The following is a 14,975-nucleotide window of genomic DNA, read 5'->3' on the forward strand; positions in this document are numbered from 1 at the left end:
GATAATTTGATAAAATTGGTAAACAAGTGATTGTATTAATTTTAAAAATAAACTATTCTTCATACAGTTCTATATAGACATTTTAAATAATGTCTTGCTTAAATGTAGATTAGTTAGATCGCTAAAGTGAATACTCAAAGCAGATATATAGCCTCTTTTATGACAACATGGGTGGCTCTTAAAAGAGCCTTTTTTTTATTGATCGTAGAGTTTTAACCGCCGAAGCCGTACAGAGTGCGTCCCTGTCGTTTCAACGCGTACACCACATCCATGGCAGTAACAGTCTTCCTCTTAGCGTGCTCAGTGTATGTAACAGCGTCACGGATCACGTTCTCAAGGAACACCTTGAGTACACCCCGGGTCTCCTCGTAGATCAGACCGGAGATGCGCTTGACTCCACCACGGCGAGCAAGGCGACGAATGGCGGGTTTGGTGATTCCCTGGATGTTATCACGGAGTACTTTGCGATGACGCTTAGCGCCTCCTTTTCCTAGGCCTTTACCTCCCTTGCCTCTTCCTGACATGATTCTTCACTGTCTACGTTCAGTATGTGCAGTAGCGCTGCACTAAAGAAGCTTTACAGTCGCTTAGACGACCTAGTTGAAACACCTGAGGCGGAGCTACAACGCCTACATAGGCGTGTCAAGCATCGTAGATTGTAGTTTACATTCTTAATTTTACATTTAAAGAGACAGTTCACCAAAACTCATATATTTCTTTAAGTTATTGGCAATGTTAATGGCTCTGCAGTGGATAAAGGATAATGAGATTAACACTGCAATTGCATCAGATAGTTACCTATCTCAAAAATATATAAGATTTGTAGGGCCGTCATTTAGGACGTCAAGCGTAGATTGTCTGTATTACATTAAACTGATGCTGGTGATTCACAGGGCAACTTTTTGGAGCAATTTTGCAACGTGATGTTGCTGGGCTACTTGTCTATTAAGAATGGACAACTATATGGTATAACCCATTGCCCTAACTAGTTTCCCATGTCCCATCTGGTTGCCCATTTTTTACAGATTTTTTTCCCTATGTCCCATCTGATTGCCCATCATTTCCAAAAGTTGCCCTGAAACATTTCTCAAAAGTTGTCCTATCAGCTATGATCAGCCTTATGCGTATTTATACATTTGGGTCGCTGCTAATTTAGGTGTGTAAGGAAATGAGAAGGATATTCTGGCTAAACAAGCTTTTAGAGTCAAAGAAGTAGACCTGGAGGTCCCACCGAGTATAGCAGAAACAAAATCTATAAGAACATATGGCAAAAACAGTGAAACAGCAGACATTTGTAAAATATACAAAAACAAGTTGGTGCTGGAAGTAGGGAGAACAGAAATCGAAAAGGAAGTAAATCCCAGATAAGTGTGGGCAATGAGAATAAGATAGGGAACATCCAACTGGAGACTGTTTACTCTATAGTCAACAATAAACCAAAGACCATGTATTATTCCATGGTAGCAATATAATAATAAACAATGCCACCTTAATCAAACATCGTGACATCACACGATCTGGTTTATTAGGGAATACATCTAGCAATGTAATACAGTAATGACATAAAATTTATTAGGACAGCTATTTCCGCCAAAGAATAAAACATACAGTTGAAATCAGAATTATTAGCCCTCCTGATTTATTAGCCGCCCTGTTTATTTCCCCCCAAAATTCTGAAGAGGTTTTCAACACATTTCTGATCCTATTAGTTTTAATAACTCATCCCTATAACTGATTTATTTAATCTTTGCCATGATGACAGTAAATAAAATTGGACTAGATATTTTTCAAGACACTTCTATACAACTTAAAGTGACCATTGAAGGCATAACTAGGGTAATTAGGCAAGTTATTGTACAATGATGGTTTGTTCTGTAGACTATTGAAAAAATTGCCTAAAGGGGCTAATAATTTTGACCTTTAAATGGTTCATAAAAAATTAAAAACTGCTTTTATTCTTACCAAAGTAAAACAAATAAGACTTTCTCCAAAAGAAAAAAATATTATCAGACATACTGTGAACATTTCCTTGCTCTGTTAAACATCATTTAGCAAATATTCAAAAAAGAATAAAGTTCAAAGGGGGCAAATAATTCTGACTTCAACATACTCTTCTCCTTTTTTTCAAAGTCAGCATCAGTTCCATACATCCAGCACATAATCAGAACCGACAGTTTTAGACCAAAAATGAGCAGTCTGTCAGACGAAGAAGAGCCAGAGATTCAGTAAAAAAAAGATTACTAAATATAGTTACTCATCAGCAGTAGCCATCTTCAACACTTACAGAGTTGGTAGGCCGCTCTGCTTACAAGCTCAAATCAACAACAATTATACTTTCACATAATGTCTTCAACGTGTTACACATCAGTGTTTAACCTGATTGGTTAAAACACAGATAGACTTGGGAAAAAGTAGCCAGGTCTTGAACACATGGTTATTTAGATTTTTAGTTTAAAGGCATCTAAAGTTTTCTAAACTTCATATGGAAAAGCATTAGAGGAAGCTTTCTTTTACTCCAGCCATTAAACGTTTACAGCTCTTGTCCATATTCTTTCCCTTCTCCATTACAACCAGCCATCTTATGTGCTTTGAAGAGCTTACGTCCATTAAAAACACACACACGCAGACTTTTACTTTGTCAACCAATAGTAACAATTACTCTAAAAGGTTAACGCTCATAAAATACTTAACAATACACGTTTTATTAAAATTAAATGATTGATAATCAGCTTAATTTAACTAATGTGAACTAGTGTCTCTTTCTGAGTAATCTAATTCGGGGTTTCTGCAGGTTTTTAAGACCATCATGAATGAAACGTCACACTATACAAGCTTTTATTATATAATTTGTTTATTAAATTTATTTCAAGGCAACATATTTCACATAAATTGCTAAAACAAGCAAATCCTAGTTGTGCAAACTATTTTCAACTTCTCTTTAAAAAATCTTTGAAAACTATATGGTAAACAGTTTTGTTAAAGGTTCTATTAAGATGCATTGTTGGTGATTGGATGAGGGTTTGGCCCAATCGGGTAGTTTTACATCCACATAGGAGACCAGTTTGAAAATATACACAAGACAAAATCATTGAATTTAATACTTTAATGCCAAAAATTAGTTTTTGAAATGTAAGACACGAAGACTGAGCTAATTTAAACTAGTCCAATTGCAAAATACATTGTTTCAAAGTGTTTGAAGCAGTCACCTCTTTAGATTTTCACGTTTTGGTGGGATACGAGCTTTAAATAGCCAGTTATGCTTGTCTGTTAATTATTTAAGTTGTAGCTTCGGGTTTAAACAAAGTGTTTTGAAGTTTGAACTGGTTTAATGTTAAAGTCTAATTTTAACTGACAGAAGTAGTTCAACAAAGAAATTTGCAACACAAGTTAATTTTAAGAGATTTTAGATCAATAATCTCGCTGCTTAAACATTAATTCTCCACTATGCTTTGCTGTAGTTACTATTTAAACTGCCTTTTAAGAAAGATATGGGTGGTTCTTAAAAGAACCTTTGGGTGAAATTAAAAAACAAAGTTTTGTTTATTTGCCTTTGGCGGCCTTCTCGGTCTTCTTGGGCAGCAGCACGGCCTGGATGTTGGGCAGCACACCACCCTGAGCGATGGTCACACCGCCCAGAAGTTTGTTCAGCTCTTCATCGTTGCGCACCGCCAGCTGCAGATGTCTGGGGATGATACGGGTCTTCTTGTTGTCCCGAGCGGCATTTCCAGCCAACTCCAGGATCTCAGCGGTCAGATACTCGAGCACAGCGGCCAGATACACTGGAGCTCCAGCACCGACGCGCTGAGCATAGTTCCCCTTGCGGAGAAGTCTGTGAACACGGCCGACTGGAAACTGAAGCCCTGCTCTAGAAGAACGAGTCTTAGCCTTGGCGCGGGCTTTTCCTCCGGTTTTGCCTCTTCCGCTCATTTTAGCAGTGGATTAACGAAGACTAACGAAAACGTCTTTGTGACTGTGAGACGCGACGATCAGCTTTTAAAGCTAACGTGCCTTTCGCCTATTGGTCAGAACATGCCTCAGTTGAAAACCAATCACTGCACTTCCCTCCATATTGCAAGACCCGCCCCCTTTGCAAGTTTGTGGCAATGTTTTGTTATGCCCACGCTTAAACAATATAGCTGATATTCTGTATGAAAATATGCAGAATATTTATAGAATCATTAATGCAGGAGTAAATGTAGATTTTTCTATGGATCCCTGTCCGATTAGGTATAGAAGAAAATGAGGCGATGGATAAGCTGGCCAAAACGGCATTTAGGTTGAAATGCACAGGCTATCTCATGTAAAAAAAACACAAGTACTTTTCAGGCAATAATATTACAAAAGCTGCAGCTATAAGCCTATGGCGAGAGGACTGGATTAAAGAGTCAAAAGGAGGACATGTATTCAACATTATTATTATAATAGGCTTTGCACACTCCAATCGTTATTGTTCCCTGTACATAAAGGAAATGTGAAGAATTGTAGAAAAACAGACAGTTGAGCATTTATTATTACAAAATAAAGCATAAAGAAGAGAGAGAAATCAGCTTGTTGGAAAACTAAGAGATTTGGAAATTAGTGTGATCTCAGATGTGTTTCAGAATGCACTGAAACAATCAAAGGTGTGGAATTTTCTTTTACATTTTTTGAAGAATACCGGTTTAATCAACAGGATATATTTTTATTTATTTTTTCTTTTATTAATAATCTGTAAGGAGTTTGCTCGTTGAGGTTTCACAATCCAATACAATATATTTGGCGGAAATACCAACACAATCTGGTTTGTCATCCGCCAATAAACCAAAAGAAGAATCTTCTAAACTAATAGGTTATGTTCTTTTATTATAGGAAAACATTAAAAATAGAATTATGAGACGGTGAAAGATTTATTGATATCATGTAAATCTGTACAAGAAATAATAGCCCAGCTGACTTTTAAGTGATTGTTATTAAAGAGTGAAAATGCAGTACAGTCTAAGGTTTCAAACAATTTTACAAGTTACTAAAGATAGTGGAATAAAAGAACTGAACTTTTTTTCCCCTCCGATTCTCCAGCTCTTATCTGAAACTGCTTGTTGTTGCACTTTTAGATGATCTTCCAGCCCTCGTAAAACAGAATTTTACTATTTTCTCACCCTAAAGTAGTTCCAAACCTTGAGTGTTTTTACTCTGTTAAACACAAAAGATATTGAGGAATGCTGAAAACCTGTAACTATTGACTTCAAATTGTAGGAAATACTAATGGTAGCCGGCTTTCTAATGATAACTAATGATATACCTCCGGCTCTGGATTGATTGAACTATTACAAACCTGTGGATTACTACTCGCTTAATTTGGCGTTGTTTCTTCAAGCTAAATAAGTCTTCTGAATAGTGCAATTTTAAGATAACAGTGAACAGAAATAAAGCTCTCATATGTAAACATGGGTGGCTCTTAAAAGAGCCTTTAAGTAGAAATTGACTCCGCGTTTTACTTGGAGCTTGTGTACTTGGTGACGGCCTTTGTGCCCTCAGACACGGCGTGTTTGGCCAGCTCTCCAGGGAGCAGCAGACGCACGGCGGTCTGGATCTCTCTCGATGTGATGGTGGAGCGTTTGTTGTAGTGAGCGAGACGAGACGCCTCACCGGCGATACGCTCAAAGATGTCGTTGACGAAGGAGTTCATGATTCCCATCGCCTTCGAGGAGATTCCGGTATCAGGGTGAACCTGCTTAAGTACCTTGTACACGTAGATGGCATAGCTCTCCTTCCTGGTCCTCTTGCGCTTCTTTCCTCCTTTACCGGCGGCTTTAGTCACCGCCTTCTTGGAGCCCTTCTTGGGTGCAGTCTTCGCTGGTTCTGGCATGCTTCTTCTCTTAAATCTTCAAGATGTAAACTTTCAACAGAAAGCGCTGGGTTTTATATACCACGTATGCTAATTTCAAAAGGAAAAACCGCGGCCTGTGATTGGTTTATGTATCGCCCTACCCATGGAATGACTTCATTGGTCAAGTCAAACTACCAATGACAGCTCAGAAGCTTTGACTCCAAACACTTCCTTGTGTTTCCTCGTTTGTTTACCCTATTCTAACGAAGTACTAAGTACAAAGGACGGGATTCAGATCAGAATACTTATAAAGTATCTAAGAGAAACAGGTGTTTATGATAGGATATAAAATAAATAATTTAAGTTATAAGGTAAAGGGAATATAGTCAAATATAACCAAGTAGTGGAAGTAAAAGTAGGGGTAAGAGCAATGTAGTGGTTATTATTATAGTATTAGAGTAAATAGTATGAGAGTATTATGGTTATTATTATAACATAGGAGTAGGGGAGAGGTGTGTATGTAAGTATGTATGTGTGTGTATGAGAAGGGGTGGGAAAGAGGGAAGTGGGGGGAATGATTAGTCTGCAAACATAACCTCTGGTGTGGGGGGAGGCGGCAAGATGGCGCCTATGTAAGACGTGGTTTTAGTAGCTCTTAAACCTTATCTGCAGTTCTTGACCTAACTTGCTCTCATGACTGTAAAATAATAATAATATAGCGTAACGAATTTGATACTTATGAACCCTACTTTTTAAGAGTGTTTTTTTTGTGTGTGTGTGTACAACAAGTGGATTTATGAACATTGACGTAGCTCGCTTGTTACCCATCTGATATAACGTAGGCCTAGAAACAAGGAAAAGTTATTTCAGCTTGCTATGGAAGACGCTTTGGCAGTAAAGAGACAACATAGCTATACCAAAACAACGGAGGAAGATTTTGATTCATCAACGCTAACGTTACCTGAAACTCCGACGAAGAGTCCAAACGCAAAGATGCGACGCCACACAGACGATCCATCTAATGCAGTTATCTTGGAAGCAATTGAAAAATTGGCCAAAAAACAAGATGATTTTTTGGAGAAATTGGTGGCAATTGAACAATCTGTTTCAAACAACTCGAGCCGCATCACCGAACTCGTGTCTGAAATAGACACGATTGCTAACAAAGCTGACTTAGCCGTTGCCAAATCAAGTGAGATAAAGGATCAAGTTACATCCTTAAAAACAGAAAATAAACAACTCTGGCAAAAGTTGGACGAGCTTGAGACCTACAAAAGGCGGTGGAATCTTCGGATTGCTGGTATCCCTGAAGTAGAAGGAGAAAACGTGAAAATGGAGGTAATGGAAATACTGCGGCTTGTTTCACCGTGTTTGACTGATGTTCTGCAATCCTCAATTGACGTTGCTCACAGACTCGGTAAGAAAAATCTGACACATCCTCGTCGCATCATTGTGCAGTTCATGTCTCGTACGCACCGTGACCTCATCTGGACCGACGCGAAGCGCTCCGAAATCCTCAAACAAAAAAATATCAGAATAACGGAGGACTTGACACAACGTGCAAGAGATGCTCGGAACAAACTGTGGCCGCTTGTCAATCAAGCTAGACTGGAAGGTAAACGTGCAGGGTTTCAGGGCTCCACGGCTGTCATTGACGGGAAAAAAGTCACTGTGGACGATATTTAACTGACACACTTGCACTTTCTAATGTTAAAAACTTACACTCTCTTTGTTTTTGCTAAATGTTGGGTTCTTTTTTCAAACTAGAAAATCGAAAATATGTTTATGATGAGGAGGTCTGGACAAGTGTTGCACTCATCTTTTTTCTTTACTCTAAATTGTAAAAGACGTTCTTCTACAGTAGTTTTACTACTTGAATAGTTTCAGAACTCGTTCAAATTGTTATTTCATGTCATTTAGTTTGTCTTGTTTTTCACTTAATGTTAGGGGAATTAGGGACTTAACTAAACGTAAAGCTTTATTTCTTTTTTGTAAATCAAAAAACAGAGATGTCTATTTTTTGCAGGAATCACATTCAAACGTGAAAGATGAATCTTTTTGGTCGAACCAGTGGGGGAGAAAAATTATGTTTTGTCATGGTTCTAATAACTCAGCCGGGGTTATGACTTTATTTAATCCACAGTTTAATAACACCTTACTTGAATCGCATTGCTCAAATGTAGGCAGGTGGTTAATCACTGTAACTCAGTTTAAAGAAAACATTGTTATTCTTACAAATGTATACGGCTATAATCGGCCCAATCTTAACACCGTGTTCTTTTCAGATTTAACTGTTAAACTAGTTTCTTTAAAAATAAAATATCCATCCTCAACAATCATTACAGGTGGGGACTTTAATGAAGCTCCTGACCTTTGCTTTGACAGATTTCCTCCAAAATATGACAATAATACACCCAATAAAATTATTAGTGATATTTGTTCTAATCTTTCTTTGGTAGATATATATAGACTTTTACACAACGACATTTCCTCTTCTTTTACCTGGTTTAAATCTGACCTGACTCAGAAATCACGTATAGATTTTTGGTTAATTTCTGATAGTTTGATTTCATCTGTTAAATCTTGCAGTATCTCCACAGCCCCATTAACCGATCATGCAGGAATTGAACTAGAAATTTCAAATTTTATCTGTAATTCATCAAGAAAACCTGGATATTGGAAATTAAACACCTCTCTATTACAAAACTCTGAATACTGTTTGGGGATTAAAGGCATAATTGACTCTTTTAAAAAAAACACAATCAACTCTCATATCTTAAACTGGGAATTATTAAAATTTGAGTGTCGCAATTTTTCAATCAAATTTAGTAAAAAATTGTCAAATTCTAAGGGACTATATTATGAATCCTTAGTAAAAGAAATTAATCATTTAGCATGTATTACTTCCCAATCTGACACAGAGACAGAAAAATTATATACATTAAGAGAAAAACTAAACACTCTCTATATGGAAAAGGCAAAAGGGGCTTTTATTAGATCTAGAGCCAAATGGCTAGAAGCTGGTGAAAAGAATTCGGCATACTTTTTTAACTTAGAAAAAAAACGGGGTGAAACGAAAAAAATTTGTTCTTTGTATATTGATAACAATGTAGTAACAGATGAAAAGACTATTTCAAAATTTGTTTCAGATTTTTATCAAAAGTTATACACATCTAATTTTAACTCTGACTCAAGTGACCTTTTTTTTAGTAAATTAAAGCATTTTATTCCTTGCATAAGTAAGATTAATAAAAACCTTTGTGAAGAGGAAATGTCTTTAAGGGAACTGGATGATATTATTAAAAAAACGCCTTCCAACAAAAGTCCAGGACCTGATGGTCTGCCTTTTGAGTTTTATAGAGTTTTCTGGGAAGATATAAGAGACTTAATTTTAAACATGTTTAATGAATGCGCTACCAATGGAGAACTTACAGAATCTATGAAACAGGGAGTAATTACTTTGATTCCAAAACCGAATAAAGATACTCTTTACTTGGATAATTGGCGTCCAATTACGCTACTCAACTCCGATTACAAATTACTAGCATCATTATATGCTACTAGGTTAAAACCATGTTTGGAGGAAATCATATCTCTCTCCCAATCTGGATTTATGAAGGGAAGAAATATTTCAAATAATATTAGATTGGTATTAGATCTGTTGGATTACTCAGAGTTAGTAAATGAGGAGGCTTTAATTTTATTTTTAGATTTTTACAAGGCCTTTGATACAGTTGAACATAGTTTTATGTATCAGACACTTAATTATTTTGGTTTTGGCCCAACATTTAAAAAAATGATGAAGACATTTTATTATAATATTTCAAGTAGTGTTTCTTTATCCAGTGGTACTTCTTCTCGTTTTATTATTCGGAGAGGCATAAGACAAGGGTGCCCAATTTCACCATTTTTATTTTTATTAGTTGCAGAAACCCTAAATCTTTATACTGTACATTGTTCTCAAATTAAAGGTATTGAAATAGGAGGTACCACATTAACTATCAGTCAACTTGCAGATGACACCTGTTTATTTTTGAAAAATAAAGATCAGGTCCCAGTTATTTTGAAGGCTTTTAAGCTGTTCTCTGATGCATCAGGTCTATTAGTTAATCAATCCAAAAGTGAAATAATGGCTATACACCAAATAGACGATTTAAGTATAGCGGGAATACAAGTTAAAAAGACAGTAAGATATTTAGGTATTGTAGTTAATAAATCAACCTCAGAACGGATTACAGACAACTTTTCACAAAGGCTACAAAAGACAAAAAATATCTTTAATTGCTGGCTTCAAAGGAATTTATCAATTCAAGGTAGAGTGCTGATCTCAAAAGCTGAAGGCATTTCCAGACTTGTATACCCTGCACTGTCTCTTTATGTAGATTCTAAGATGTGTACCACAATTGAGAAAGTTTTATTTAAGTTTATTTGGAGAGGCAAAACAGAGTATGTTAAAAGAAAAACAATAATTAGGAATATATCAGAAGGAGGATTAAATGCATTAGATTTCGAAACTATTAACAATATCTTTAAAATCAATTGGATCAAAAATTGTCTTCATAACAATAATTCCTTATGGTTCTCTATCCCAAATCTTATCTTTGAAAAATGTGGTGGCCTACACTTTTTGCTAACTTGTGATTTTAAGTGTTCTAAAATTCCTATTAAGATGTCAAATTTTCATAAACAAGCCTTGAATACATGGAAACTGATTTATAAGCATAACTTTTCCCCCCACTCATGTATTATCTGGAACAATCAGTATATTTTATTTAAAAACAAGTCCATATTTTGGAATGATTATGTTAAAAAAGGAGTAATTTTTGTTACAGACTTATTAAATCGTGTAGGGGATTTATATGATTACAATGAATTTATTAATAATTTTGGTTTAAAAATTACTTTGATTGAATACAAAAAATTTGTTCATTGTATTTCCCCAAAATTACTTCACCTTATTAAAACCGCAAAAATATATAACCATGTATCTGGCTCTCACCCAGAGCTTACTATTAAGGGCCTTTCTATCAAAGATAAAAAATGTAATAACAATTATATCAGGAATATCCTAACTGCAGATAAAAGTGTTCCTCCAATTGCAATGGTTAAATGGAAACAAGCATTCCCTTCATTCTTCTTTTCCCCAAAAATCTGGTCAGATATTACAAAATACATAATTCCTAATAAAGTAAAAGAAACAAATTTTAAAATATTACATAGATATTATCCATGCAATGATTTTATAAGTAAGTTTAAGGAAGGTTTTTCACCATTGTGTTGTTTTTGTAAAAAGGAACCGGAAACAATTCTTCATTTATTTTTCAGTTGCAGTTACACAAAACAGTTTTGGTCCCAAGTTTCCTTACTACTTTTTGAAGTGTTTTATAAATTAATCAGTATAACTGAGCAAATGGTTTTTTTTACGGATTGCAACTCTGGATTACTGGAAATGGACAAAATAGCAAAAATTCTTATTTTATTTGGAAAGTATCACATCCACAAAACAAAATGTATGCTGACTGTACCAAATTGTAAACTATTTTTCATTGATCTAAAACTTTTTTATGATTCCCTCACTGCTATACAAAGTAATACCAAAGCTATTAAGACATCTCAACTACTGGAGAAAATACTTAATGTACACGATTAATTTTTGTTGTTAATTCCATTGTATACTGTTTTATGTACAACTCTGTACATCCCTGTTTGTTCAATAAAAAAAAATAAATAAATAAAAAAAAAAAAAAAAAAAAAAAAAAAAAAACTTGGTCCTGGAGGGCAGGTGTCCTGCAGATTTTAGCTCCTACTGGCTTCAACACACCGGCAGGGATGTTTCTAGAAAGCCTAGTAGGAGCTTGATTAGCTAGCCCAGGTTTGTCTGATTGGAGTTGGAACTGAACTTTAAAGGACAATGGCCCTCCAGGACACTCCAGATTTACACTTACTAACCATTTCAATATGTTCAACACAAATATTTAATCTGCCAATAACATGATAGCAACTCACTTCATTTAAGCACATAGATGTGTTTAAAAGGAATGACCTGTTGAAGTTCAAACCAAGCACCAGGAAAGAATGGTGATTTAAGTGACTTTGCTGAACCGGGTACTTTAAAAATGTTGTTGTTACTGTCATTTTCAAACACAAATATATCTAAGGCTTACAGAAAATGTTTTTAAAAAAAAAGAAAACATCCAGTAAGCAGCAGTTCTGTGGGCAAAAAATGCCTAGTTGATGCCAGAAATCTGTAACCGCTATTTGATGCTATCATGCCAATATGGACTAAAATCTTTGAGGAATGTGTATAAAACCTTGCTGAATTTATGCCACAAAGAAGGCAAAAGGAGGTGTAATCCAGTACTAGTGTTCAAGGTTTAGCAAATAAAGTGGCTTGCGAGTGTAAAAAAAAAAAAAAAAAAAAAAAAAAAAAAAAAAAAAAAAAAACCTCTGGTGCACACTCCGGAGCTGAAGGTGGCGGTAATGCACCAAAACGCTGGATGCCAACCGCCGTGTTTTGGTTCTTTTCTCGCTGTTTAGCAGTGATAACAATTCTCAGCAAAACTTACATTCTAGTATATTTAAAAGGCTGCATATTTATATGCATATGCATATTTAAAGCAGTGCTTTTACTTTAGTTTGGTTGTGTCTTGATTTAGTAGCTACGTGTGTGAAGCGGTCAATCAAGTTTGTTCACTACTCCTGAAACAGTAATAAGCAGATCAGCTGATAAAGGATACAACCCGTTTTCGAACTGTACTTTCTAACACGTCTTTAATAGGCAAAGTAAACTGAAAGTTCAACTAAAGAATCGGTCTTTTAAAAAGAAATGGGTGGCTCTTAAAAGAGCCTTTGTGTTTCGTGCAGGAGCTATTTAAGCGCGCTCTCCGCGGATGCGGCGGGCCAGCTGGATGTCTTTGGGCATGATGGTGACCCTCTTGGCGTGGATGGCGCACAGGTTTGTGTCCTCAAACAGACCCACCAGATAAGCCTCACTGGCCTCCTGCAGGGCCATGACAGCGGAGCTCTGGAAACGCAGATCAGTCTTGAAATCTTGGGCGATTTCTCTCACCAGACGCTGGAAGGGCAGTTTGCGGATCAGCAACTCAGTGGACTTCTGATAACGGCGGATCTCTCTTAGAGCCACGGTACCGGGCCTGTAACGGTGAGGCTTCTTGACGCCACCGGTGGCCGGTGCGCTTTTGCGGGCAGCTTTAGTGGCGAGCTGCTTCCTTGGAGCCTTTCCTCCGGTGGATTTACGAGCGGTTTGCTTGGTTCTTGCCATTGCTAACTGATGAGTTTGCTTTGTTCCACGAACAAGTGATTCCACTAGTGACCTTGTCGCATATTTAAAGCAGAGCTGCCACAAGCTCATTGGACGGCAGGAATTCGAAGGATTTGATTGGTTGTTTGCGTTCGCTTTACGACAGTCAACCAATGGCTGTACGCCGTCGCTTTTTGAAACAGGGGAATCCGTTTGAAGAAAAGTTCCCGCCTAAAAGTGCGTTATTTTCGTCTCTGAATAAAATAGAAAATGATCAAAAGCGCCCTTAATATCTCCTCTATATTGCAAGTTTTCCATTAATCCCTTGCATGAAACGTATTTACCGTTGGGTTTTTAATTTCAATTATCAACAATGCGACAGAATTACTTCAAATTACGTTATTTCAAACTTTTATCAGCTTTTAATTTGAGATCTTTTAAACTCAAACTAAAGCAGTTTGGTCAACCCATGTCTGTTCTAAATGTACTATATAGTGAACTTGAGGGAGTGAGAAATGTAATATACAAACTTAATATTGATCAAGTACAACCTTATTTTTTGTTATAGGTTTGATATGAATGAGTTTGTACAAAACTTAAATTGGGATTTGCACTGCAACTTACTAAGATAGCAACAACTTAGAAAAATAAATCACCCTTTAAGGAGGAAATGGGTGGCTCTTAAAAGAGCCTTTGGTTTTGAAGCGATCTTCACTCAGTTTACTTCTTGGCGGCCTTCTCGGTCTTCTTGGGCAGCAGCACGGCCTGAATGTTGGGCAGCACACCGCCCTGAGCGATGGTCACTCCGCCCAGAAGCTTGTTCAACTCCTCGTCATTGCGCACCGCCAACTGCAGATGTCGGGGGATGATACGTGTCTTCTTATTGTCCCGAGCAGCGTTTCCAGCCAACTCCAGGATCTCAGCGGTCAGATACTCGAGCACAGCAGCCAGATACACTGGAGCTCCAGCACCGACACGCTCTGCATAGTTACCCTTGCGAAGAAGCCTGTGAACACGGCCGACTGGAAACTGTAGGCCCGCCCTGGAGGAGCGAGTCTTTGCCTTAGCGCGGGCTTTTCCTCCGGTTTTACCTCTTCCGCTCATTTTATTCAAATTGCAGTTTTTCTGCTACGTGCAGTAACACAAAACTCAGTGATGCGCCTTATAAGAGAAAACCTGCGACTGTGCTATTGGCTGGAGGCTGGATATGTTACAAACCAATCAGCGAACTTCGATTCGAACTGTAAGCCACACCCCCTTTATTCCACTCACAGCCCTTAAAGGGATAGTTCACCCAAAAAAAAAAATCTGTCATCATTTAACTCTCTTTTTTTCCTGTTGAACACGCAAAAAAAATTATAATCATAACATGTTGACATGTTGGAAGGAAGTAACCATTGGTTTACAAATATTTGTTTTTTCTACTATGGAAAACATTTGTTAAAGTTTCTACTAGTAAATCAATGGTTAGTTTTTCATCTTGGAAATCCATGGTTACAACGTTTCTAACATTCTTCAGAATATCTTTAGTTTTCTGATAAAAAAAAAAATAAAGATGAAGATTTAAAACCACTCGAGGGTGAGTCAATAATTAATACATTTCCATTTGGTAGTAATTATCCCTTTAAGAATATAGAACTTACACTACACAAATATTGCTGAAATAATTAGTTTCTTCAACCAAAAGTTGATGTAACTGAGTCAAAAAAAAATTGGTGACAAGTCTACAATCAAATAAATTGCGACACGGTGGCTCATTGGTTAGCACTGTGGCCTCACAGTAAGAAGGTCAATCCCTGTGTTGGCCTGCGTTTCCTCCGGCTGCTCCGGTTTCCCCCAAACACATGCGAATATAAGTGAATTTAATAAACTAAATTGGCCATAGTGTATGAGTGTGTATGGGTGTTT

General features: G+C 36.9%; 5 protein-coding genes across 5 annotated transcripts; all 5 read right to left on the minus strand.

The window, feature by feature from the left end:
• Nucleotides 1-171: 171 nt before the first annotated feature.
• On the minus strand, nt 172-552 carry LOC137496137 (histone H4). The gene has a single exon (XM_087260576.1). The coding sequence runs from the start codon at nt 522-524 to the stop codon at nt 213-215; it is 312 nt and encodes a 103-aa protein (XP_087116702.1). The 5' UTR covers nt 525-552; the 3' UTR covers nt 172-212.
• Nucleotides 172-3,968, minus strand: hist1h2a2 (histone cluster 1 H2A family member 2). The gene has a single exon (XM_087260556.1). The coding sequence runs from the start codon at nt 3,925-3,927 to the stop codon at nt 3,541-3,543; it is 387 nt and encodes a 128-aa protein (XP_087116682.1). The 5' UTR covers nt 3,928-3,968; the 3' UTR covers nt 172-3,540.
• Nucleotides 3,492-14,206, minus strand: LOC147843000 (histone H2B 1/2-like). Its single transcript, XM_087260562.1, has 2 exons — nt 12,252-14,206; nt 3,492-6,402 (listed from the first exon to the last, which is right to left on the minus strand). Exon 2 carries the CDS (start codon nt 5,843-5,845, stop codon nt 5,471-5,473), a length of 375 nt encoding a protein of 124 aa, XP_087116688.1. The 5' UTR covers nt 5,846-6,402; nt 12,252-14,206; the 3' UTR covers nt 3,492-5,470.
• LOC147843001 (histone H3) lies at nt 12,561-13,125 on the minus strand. Its single transcript, XM_087260543.1, has one exon. It carries the CDS (start codon nt 13,086-13,088, stop codon nt 12,678-12,680), a length of 411 nt encoding a protein of 136 aa, XP_087116669.1. The 5' UTR covers nt 13,089-13,125; the 3' UTR covers nt 12,561-12,677.
• LOC147843002 (histone H2A-like) lies at nt 13,741-14,206 on the minus strand. The gene has a single exon (XM_087260559.1). The coding sequence runs from the start codon at nt 14,169-14,171 to the stop codon at nt 13,788-13,790; it is 384 nt and encodes a 127-aa protein (XP_087116685.1). The 5' UTR covers nt 14,172-14,206; the 3' UTR covers nt 13,741-13,787.
• Nucleotides 14,207-14,975: the final 769 nt, after the last annotated feature.

Source organism: Danio rerio, chromosome 7 (assembly GCF_052040795.2).
Source record: "Danio rerio strain M-AB ecotype USA chromosome 7, GRCz13ab, whole genome shotgun sequence".
NCBI classification, from domain to species: domain Eukaryota; kingdom Metazoa; phylum Chordata; class Actinopteri; order Cypriniformes; family Danionidae; genus Danio; species Danio rerio.

Excerpts from the sequence above, each read along its gene's own strand:
- LOC147843000 (XM_087260562.1), bottom strand. The coding sequence starts at position 5,845 with ATGCCAGAACCAGCGAAGACTGCACCCAAGAAGGGCTCCAAGAAGGCG.
- LOC147843001 (XM_087260543.1), bottom strand. The coding sequence starts at position 13,088 with ATGGCAAGAACCAAGCAAACCGCTCGTAAATCCACCGGAGGAAAGGCT.
- LOC137496137 (XM_087260576.1), bottom strand. The coding sequence starts at position 524 with ATGTCAGGAAGAGGCAAGGGAGGTAAAGGCCTAGGAAAAGGAGGCGCT.
- LOC147843002 (XM_087260559.1), bottom strand. The coding sequence starts at position 14,171 with ATGAGCGGAAGAGGTAAAACCGGAGGAAAAGCCCGCGCTAAGGCAAAG.
- hist1h2a2 (XM_087260556.1), bottom strand. The coding sequence starts at position 3,927 with ATGAGCGGAAGAGGCAAAACCGGAGGAAAAGCCCGCGCCAAGGCTAAG.